General features: G+C 46.0%; 1 protein-coding gene across 1 annotated transcript; it reads right to left on the bottom strand.

Annotated features, from left to right (window-relative positions):
• Positions 1 to 936: 936 nt before the first annotated feature.
• On the bottom strand, positions 937 to 7,457 carry LOC6586566 (protein masquerade). The gene is made up of 8 exons (XM_032733259.2): positions 7,351 to 7,457; positions 4,425 to 4,752; positions 4,082 to 4,363; positions 3,866 to 4,021; positions 2,870 to 3,808; positions 1,881 to 2,808; positions 1,524 to 1,801; positions 937 to 1,463 (listed from the first exon to the last, which is right to left on the bottom strand). Exons 2-8 carry the CDS (start codon positions 4,702 to 4,704, stop codon positions 1,141 to 1,143), a joined length of 3,186 nt encoding a protein of 1,061 aa, XP_032589150.1. The 5' UTR covers positions 4,705 to 4,752; positions 7,351 to 7,457; the 3' UTR covers positions 937 to 1,140.
• Between the last annotated feature and the right edge of the window lie 2,212 nt (positions 7,458 to 9,669).

Raw genomic sequence — 9,669 nt, 5'->3', positions numbered from 1 at the left:
GAGAGAGAGTTGAGATGCAGGAAAGAAAAAACATGTACATAGAATCACGCAGCAGACGTCGCTGCCGAAAGGGTTAAAAAGGCGAAGAAAAAAACGAAGCAAAAGAAAAGCAACAACAACAACAACAACAAGCTACTCAAGCGTTTTAGTATGCGTAGCCGAAGACGAAGACGAAACCCGAAGCTCGTTGCCGAAGATCTGCAGACGAAGGCATTTCACTGTAGGCCAATGAGGGGTAAGTTTTTCAGCTGCGCGACTCTTATTAGAAGTCAGTTAGAGAGATTTTGCTGTTGCTATTTGTGCTGGATGTCTCCGCCTCTTGCCTGGCTCTCTCTCCTAGCTGTCAATTGGGTGCGAACAGCCATAAGCAAGACTGAGAGAGAGAGAGGGAGAGGGATAGTGAGAGTCAGAGTGAGAGTGGGAAAATACCTCCACAGCTGCGCAGACATTTTGATCAACTCTTTAATATGCCCAGCACAGCATATGCAAAGGGTATGCTAAAGAGTTTTTTTTGGCGTGTGTGAATATATTAGAGACTAGATGCTTATAGAGTAAAACAGAAATTTACCTATAGAGAAATCGAGTACAGCTAGCTTTTGCTTGAGAACAGAGATACGCTAGGGCATGGGCACATAACGATCACTTGAACACTTTCCTTAATTCCATCTCATTAAGTAACCATTTTTTTCGGCTATTTTCCGTTAAAAATCCGAAAGGGTTATTCGTGGTGATGCCCCTCGCCCAAGCTCAACGTTTCAAATTAATTTTTTCTACATTCGTTTTGTTGTTTATGAAATATGACGAACGTATTTTCTTGTATTTTCTTTTTTTGTATATACAAAAACAGTTTACAATAGGTTTTTTGCTTTTATATTATTATTTATATCGTATATAAGTATAGTAAGAGGGGATCAGGGGAATACTTTGTTTGTTCTACGAGGGGGGGAGGGGGGTGTGGTGTTAGTAGATGTGAGTTAGATTACACTAGGATTGGGTTTACGTTAACAGTCGTGGTTAGGTTGCCGGAGACCCATTATTGGTTTTGGGGAACCCAAGCCTCAGTCATAGACCATTCCCGAATCAAGGATGAGAGGAGTGTGCTACAAGTGCGGGGTTCCAACTTAGCTTTGGCTCGGCCAACTATAAATTATTGACGCTTATTATCTGATTGATCCAGCCTATGAACGAGGAGACCTTCACATAAACACCGGGCACATCCACCCGACCGCAGCCGAAGCCCCAAGAGACGAGGCCGGCCAGCTCGAAGAAGCCATCGTCCTGGCAGACCAGCGGGCCACCGCCATCACCCTGGCAGGCATCGTGTCCCTCCTCGCCGCCGGCACAGAAGCTGGAAGCGGGCAGTATGAAGATCTTCTCCGTGACCGCGTTCACCTTCCTAATGCACTCCGTATCGCTGACAATGGGTATCTCCGCCTCGCGCACACGCAACGGAATGGGGCCAGCTGAGAGTGGGTTGGAGATTAGTATCTTGATGCCTTGATGGGGTCATTCCTGGCACTCACCTTCGCCCATGTACCCGTAGCCCGTGACCGTACAGCGCTTGCCCGCCGTATGGCTGACACCACGCGCCGGCAGGCAAACCAAACAGACGCCATCTCGCAGCTCCGCCTGGCCGTGCAGCTTGAGCAGCGCAATGTCGTTGTCCAGCGTTTGGCTATTGTGGTTGTGGTGTATATACGTGGTGGCCACGCGCAGCGTCTGGGCGCCCGGACTGCCATACTTACGTGTCAGATCGTAGTCACCCACGCGCACGTAGATCGCATCGCCGGAGCGAACAATGCTGCGAGAGAAAGTAAAGGGAAAACGAGAGAGTATTAGATAAGCTAACCTTAGATTAGGACTAGGTAAGGTGCACTCACTTGGTAACACAATGCGCTGCAGTCAGCACCCATTGAGTGCCAATGAGCGCTGCACCACACAAATACTGATTGAGCGAATTGATGAGCGCCACCTGCCAGCACCACTCGCCATTTTCGCCATCCTCGCCGCCAACCACGCGCGCGCGACGTCGAGTGCTGTAGTTGGCCGACAGCTGTCCGGGACTCGAGTAGCTGTTGTGCTGATAGTATTCCGGATAGACAATCGCCGACGACGACGACAGCTCTGGCTGATCGTGATAGGAGCGCAGCTGATTGCTCTGAACTCCGCTGCTGCCCACCAGGTCGCCCAGCTTGTCATTGTGAATCTGAATGGGCACAATGGCGGAGCCGAGCACGAGGCGTTCGTTGGACTTGTTAATGGTTCCACTGCCGCCAGCATAGGTTGTCGACAGCTGTCTGGCCGTGCGCTGTACGCCGTACTTGGCCCGCGCATAGGAGACATAGTTGAGAGCGGGCGAGCTGCGGGAGCGACCCGTACGCAAGGTGCCCTTGACGCCACACACGTACTTGGAGTAGACGTGCGGACGTGGCGTGGTTGTCGTGGTGGTCGTTGTTGTTGTCGGTGGTGCGGGTGGAGCAGATGGCGGCAATGCGGGCTGCGGCCCAGGTGCGGGTCCATAATAATCCGCATAGCTGGGCGGTGGAGGCAGTCCCGGTTGATAGACATGCGCGTGGTGCGGAGGTGGTGGTGGACCTTGAGGCTGGTTGGGCATGTAGTTGGTGGGTGCGTACGGCGGCGGGGGTGGCTGCTGCATCGGTGGCTGTGGAGCATACGGCGGCGGATAGTTGAAGTAGGAGGTGTCATTGCGTGTCTGGAACTGCTGCTTCTCCAAGATTTTGCTCTTGGGCGCGCAACAGATCTGACCGGACCGCTTGCATCTAAACAAATCTGTCATCTCGGCGTTTTCTAGAGGAGATTAGCAGAGAATTAAGAGGGAATTCCCTTTATTCGAGCTGCAACTACTTACTGAAGCAGGTGAAGCTGAGCAGGCTGACAATGCAGGAGCCGGGGCATTCCTCGCGTGGATCTGGACTGGGCGTATGGGGCAACACGTAGGGTGGTGCTGTGGGTGATGGCGTTGGCGGCGCCGTTGGTGGCGGCAATTTCGGCTTGGGCGCACCAGAACGTGAGTTATCACAGCAAACTGAGCCCTTGGAGCAGGTCGTGGGAGTCGTTAACAAGACGGAAGGTCGTTCGCAGAAGGCGGCCATGAGCATGAGCAGACAGAAGCCCGGGCAACGCTGCACGGCGGGCGGTGCCGGCGGTGGTGGTGGTGGTGCAGGTGAATTCAGTGTGCTTTCGGCAAAGGATATGAACTGGGAGAGCAAATCTCCGCCAGACTGTGTGGACGTGGTTGCTGGTGGTGGTGGTGGTGCAGGCTTAGCCGCTGGCTTGGCGGCCGGCTTGTTGGCGATCTTGGTGGCTGGCTTGCTGGGCGACGCTGGCTTAGCAGGTGTCGACTCGGAGGCAGTGCTCGTTATACAGCAGCTACCCTCGCCGGGACAGAAGGCATCGGAATCGATCTCATCGCAGAAGATGGCAAAGATGCCGTTCATGCACTCGCCCTCGCATTCCTTCAGCACTTGGCCCTGATCCTGACCCGACTTCAGTTTGTTTTTGTTGCTATTGTTATTGCTCGAAGTTTGCTCTTCTTCTTCCTCCTCCTCTTCCTCCTCCTCCTCCTCCTGGGCGGCAGCTTCTGTTGTGGTGGTTGTGGTGGTCTTCTTATGCTTGGTGGGTTTGCTCTGCGCGTGGCTGTTGTTATTGCTGTGGGTCTTGGTGCGCGCTGGCTCGGGCGTAGTGGTGGTGGTGCTTGTGGTGCTAGTCGTGGTTGTTGTGGTGCTAGTCGTCTTGCTGGTAGTGGGCTTGGGCAGAGTTTGATTGCCCTTCAGATTGCTCATGTGCTCTGTGAAGTGAGAAGAAATCAAGCCTAGTTCTTGACGGGGTTTATTCTTGGTCTTACTGGCTGGTATGTATATGTCCTTGGGCAGCTTGCCATTGGAGTATTCATCCAGGGAGACGCAGCACTTGGTGCCCTCCTTGCAGAGACCGCCACTGGTCAAGTAAGCCTCACAGTATTCGGCTATGCGATCCGCCACACAGACGCCCGTGCAATTCTCTGTGGAAACAAAGTGGAACTTAGTGTGGCTTACGGTGGTTTCGAAGTGGTTTCACATACTATTCTCATCTTCCGTTTTGCTGGCTTCCACCTTATCCTTGGGTTTGCTCGTCGTGGTCTTTTTGGTGGTAGCAGCGGGTTTCTTGGTGGTTGTGGTGGTGGTGGTTGAAGCTGGACGCTTCGGCTGCGGCTTTGGCTTCGGCTTGGGCGTTGTGGTTGTCGTTGTAGTGGTAGTGCTGCGTTTAGTGGTGCTGCTCACAGTCGTGGTGCTGCGCTGTGTGGTGCTGCTGCTGGCAGTGGTTGTCGTGGTTCTAGGAGTGGTCACGGCGGTCACATTTTTGCCTAGTTATGAAATGGAAACGTTTAGCTGGGGATTAATGAGGCCGATCGAGCTGTGTCTTACCAGGCGCATTCTCTATGCAGCACTTCATGCTTGGCGAGGGACAGGGAACGTCGTCGAGCACCTCATAGCAAATGAGCGTGGCCAGTGTATGGACGCAAACACCTGGGCAATCCTTGGCATCCGCTGTGCTGGTGATCGTATCCAACAGACCGGAGAGGAAGCTGCCCGCCAATGATTCATCCTGGGCTCCAACAAACGGCTTGCTGCCCAATAGCAGCAGACAAAGACTCAGTGTGTAAAGTATTCCTTGGGAAGTTCCCATAATTCTTAAATTTCTCATTTCACTTTGTTCAATTGTATAAAAGTTAGCTCATCGCGTTGCAAGAATCTGTGAAAGAGAAAGACAGTTAGTGCTGCAAGGGGGCAAGAGTGAGGGAGAGAGAGAGAGAGAGAAAAAACGAAATTAGCCAAGTGAAAGTTTAGCTTAGTCAGCGCCCCCATCCATGTAACCCCGAAAGGCCTGTGACGTAACAGAGTGCTCCACACTTGAATACCTTGCAGCATCCGAGCTGAGAGATGAGAATCGAGAGAGAGAGAGAGCTGTGAGCTTCAAGAGAGTACCCCAAAAGATCATTGGCCTAGAAAGCGTTCAGCAAATGCCTCAGTTGTCGCACCACACTGAGCGAAAATACAGATCTGATACCGAGAGAGCGTATGGATTTTTTTGAATTATCAAAATAAATTCGGATTAAACTTTTACTAAAGACCAGTAAATATGTTTCAAATTAAAAATAATATATTCTTAAAATATTCAAGTAAATCTCGGAATTCCCTACATTATTAAAATTTTAAAAACTTTCGTTTTGAAGAAAGTTCCAGAAGGATATATATTCCACATTCTTCCAAACTCTTGAATCTCATTGTAAAGTCTTTTTTCTTTGAGTGCATTGAGAGCAACTTCTTTAGAGGTTTTATTGTATGGGGGGCATCTGTCGAAAAACCAGTTTAAATGCTTGTTGCCTCGCCTCATTCTGGTTAATGGACTGAGGAGCTAGTTCTGTGACAGGTGCGTCCATCTAACCGTTGCGCGTTCAACTTATCTGCCGTGCCCCATTTTAATATTACGTATACGTCTTAAAGGGGGATAAGACAACAACAAAAACTAGTGGTACAGCGGGAGCATTTGATATATGGGACCTAAAATATGTATTTGGGTTGACAGTTGTAAGAAAATGGTTCAAAAGGTAGTTCAAGTAGAGTTCAAACCCGTTTTAACTGTTAAAACCTGTGACAAGTGTGGAAACATTGAAGTTAAATGTAAGTAGAACTTAGTGAACTTAAACCGAAACTAGGACTAGTTGATGGCTTAAAGACAATAATTAAAAGAAAAACAAGGGAATCTTACTGAAAAATCTAGTGTTTTCTTCCCAAAGTTTAAGATGAAACGTTTTAGCATTTTGAATGAAATAGAAAGTGCATTGCCCCAAAAACAACAAAAAGGCAAAACGAAAACAAATTGAAACCTATCTCAGTTGACAGATCTTTAGCGAAAGTGCTGGCAATAAATATGTAGTATGTAGTTGACTAACACTTGACAATGGCTAAAACGAAGAAAATGGCAGAGCTACATGTGTATGTATTTGTATGTATGTATGTAGCTCAGTGACAATTATGTGCCGGCGACAACTAAACGCGCGCTGCCCCCTTCTTATCGACCGCTGCATTTGCCTCACGTGCCGCCTCGCTTTCACGTTCAAACCGGAAATTTTAGACTTAAAGGGCCAAAACTATTTAGAAGAAAACAAAAACAAAGAAAAGAGAACTCTCGTTAAGCCAGGCGTGTGACAATCCTCAAGCTGTATAGAAAAAGAAAGAACAGCTAGAAAGCTGAAGCGCCTGTAACAAGCGCTAGAACCCAAAAACAAAACTGTGTAGCGGGCACGTCTTTTGGGTCAGCCATCGCCATGCGCTGTCTCTGTCTGTCGCATGGGCACGCCTACGCCATCATGAATACCAAGTCCGGCACCAAATTCATTTAAGTAGGTCAGCTGCATAAGGCGCGACAACAACACCAACAACAGCAGTATGTTACACCCTGCTCCTCTACACCTCTCGCTCGCACTCGCTCTTCAAGTTTAGCATGCGAATTATGTGTTCTTCACACTTGAATCGTAAAGAATTTCTTTCATTGAACGACGACAGCCAAAACAAACAGAAACCGAAACAGAAACAGAAACACGCATTCAAATGCCGATCGAACGGTTAACAGTAACGGTAAACGACGGCTGATAGACACACTAGCTACACTAAGAGAAAAGATTGATTTTTTTTTTGTTCACTGGAATCGAATTGGAATGCGGTCAAGGTCGAAATTGAAAATTACTAAGTTATAAATTTAATTATAGATTATAAGAGACGCCAAAAACAGTTAACTTTAAATGAGTAATTATATATATAAAGATGTGATTAATTTGTACAACAGAACTAAGTCATTCTTTTCTCTAGGTGTAGCATAGTTGAAATTAGTTTTTTTTTTTGGTCAACTGCAAATTGTTTTTGTTTTTGTATGCTCTGTCTATAAAGTCTTTCATTTTTAGCACTTCCATTAAAGTCCCGAGGCACAGTTACACACACACACACACGCACGCACACACTCATGCATATCACTCTACCAAAGACAGCGACTGATCCAAAGTCAGCGCGGCTCAGTCTTTGCCTTTGGGGCGCAATCCGAACAAGTTAAGCGACTTTTTTCTGCCGTTTCTTCTTCTTCTTCCTCTACATCTTTTGCTCTTTCTGAATTAATGGTAACGGTAAGCACAAGACGACACATAACTGTGCGCCGGATCAGCAGGACAGCGCAAGGCAGCATAGACGTGTCGGGAATGCGGCACAGTGTTCCAATTGCCAATGGCTGCGTATGCAAAGTTCTTTCAACACACACGCACACACACACAGATACACTTGCTTGAGTAGCTCAACTAACCGTTCTTAGTGCCGGGGCAACTGCACCTTGCGAAAGCCAGTAACAAACTGACCAATGCTCAAGGTTCTCGATGCTTGGTAAGCCGCCAAGGCCAGCAGCAGCAGCAGCGGCAGCCACGAGCAGCGGCAACAGGCCGGAGAAAGTGAGCAAAAGAAACTTTGTTGAAAGAGCAGCAGTAACAGCAGCAACAGCAAAGAGCGAGCGTAGCGCTCTCTTCGCCACCTGTTCTCGGCGGCAGGCAGCAGGCGGCCGGCAGCAGGCAGAGCGTAGGTCGCTTACAGCTGGTCGCAAGTGAAGGAGAAAAAGGGATCGCTTGACAGCTGTAATAGCTGCAATTATTGGCACTTGAGAAATTTTGCGACCTTCTTTTCGCTTAAGCATTAACCCCGGAGTGTGCCCACTTAGCGGATTATATTGCTGCAATTGTTGTCCCTTTTCAGCGCATCGTTCGCCCGGCTTAGTTATGCAAATCTCGAGTGCACCCTGTGCGAAACCTATGCAAATTTCGCAAGTCAGCAGGGAGTTTCGCGATTACCTGAAGATTCGCATGCAAATGCAAGGCTGGGATAACTCTTGACTGTTTTACTGTTGTCAAACATTGTTGAAATGCAATTATGAGTGCAGAAATCGAATGGTGATGATGGGAAAAATTGCATAATCGCCTGCTTAAGGCGAACGTCACGTGGCTCGGGCAACATAATCTTAACCTCAAATATGCAAAGAAAGGGATTTCGAAATTTTTACTTTTACTTTGTCTAGCTAATTAGAGCTGGCATAGCTTATGGCCTGTCTAACAAATGTCTAGCAAAAGGACAACCTTAAGGAAGATCATTTAAGTGATGCGGCGTCTCAGTCTCTGTATTTTTTCGGATGTTCCCAGGCTCCAGGCATCCGAAGCATTCTTCACACGAACGAAATTTGAATAAAACGCTGCCTAAAAAAAATTGAAAGTGGTATAAAAAAGTGAAAAAACTTTAGAAAAAAATTGTGGAAAAAAACTTATTTATCATTCTGCGAGCATATTTTGTATACCTGAGATCCTGGCCCCTGGGCCCAAGGCAAATAGATAAGGTCTTGTGTTGGTGGTGGTGGTGGTTGAGCAGCCGTGCTCTCTCTCTCTTTCTCTCTCGCTCTCGCTCTAGCTCGCCTGTTTTTCTATCGTCCTGCGTATGCAAATCACGTTGATTCCTTTTCAATCTCAAACAATGGATCGAGGGTCGTCCTTTTCGGCCACACATGTTTTTTCGCGTCTCCTTTTTTTTTCAACATTAATCGTCCTATTTAAAAAAAATATAGATGATTAAACCCTTTGCGTGTGTACACTTTTTTTTTTAGCTGATTTTTCCTCTTTTTTATACCGTTTGCGAGTGTTTTTTTTTTGCTCATCCCGTTTTTGTCATTTCACTTTTTCGTGGGAACTGCGGATCGGACAGCTATATATGATAATGAAGTATGCAAAGCGGACCTAGAAGATGGTGAAGAAGAAAAAGATGCGATGCATGGGTAAAGTGAAAATCGAGTAATGGGTGTTTGGTACAGTACGAAAGAGTTAGAAATAAATAAATATAAGACACTTTAAAATATAAGCTAGTTATTTTCTTTTCTTCTCATTTTTTTTAAATTTATTTTTTTTTTTTTCAATATTTTTTACTTCACAATAAAATTTATTTTATTTTTAGTTTCTACAGCCAAATCTAATTTGAAGATCTTAAAATATCTATTTAGATAATCCATGTTGTTTTTTGTTGTGGTTACATCTTTTGTTTTTCAAGACTATCGTCGAATATTACCCTAAGCGATTTATGCATAATCATTTTGCCACCCCTCCTTGCTTCAGTCCTGCTCGTTTTCGCTTTCTGATCTGATTTTTAGGGAGAGGCGAGAAAGTTGGACGAAAAGAACTCGATTTGCATATTGAGGATCATGTAAAAAGGGGCTGAGGGCTTGTCATGGGAACAAAAGATGAATGCTTTATCAGTGAATAGATGCAAATCAATATTTGATGTAATTAATTAATATCATCAAAAATAGAAAAACAACAATATTAACATTTATCAATCAATTTCAAGACAATTCAATCAATATCTATGCAAATCAAACAATTAATTACAGTGTAAAATGTAAGAAAGCCCTAAGAATATGATTTCAATTTAGAATCGGTACGGCGTTCGGTTGGTAATTAAATAAAAAAAACTATAAACATATATAAATGTATTAAAAAATAATTCAATCGATATCTATGCCACTAAAACATTTTATAACAATGTAAAATTGACCAAATAATTAAGATTATAGTTTAAATATGGAAGTAACACTTAA

Source organism: Drosophila mojavensis, unplaced genomic scaffold (genome assembly GCF_018153725.1).
Source record: "Drosophila mojavensis isolate 15081-1352.22 unplaced genomic scaffold, ASM1815372v1 contig_74, whole genome shotgun sequence".
Classification (NCBI taxonomy): Eukaryota; Metazoa; Arthropoda; class Insecta; order Diptera; family Drosophilidae; genus Drosophila; species Drosophila mojavensis.
This window is presented reverse-complemented; position numbering and strand designations above follow the sequence as displayed.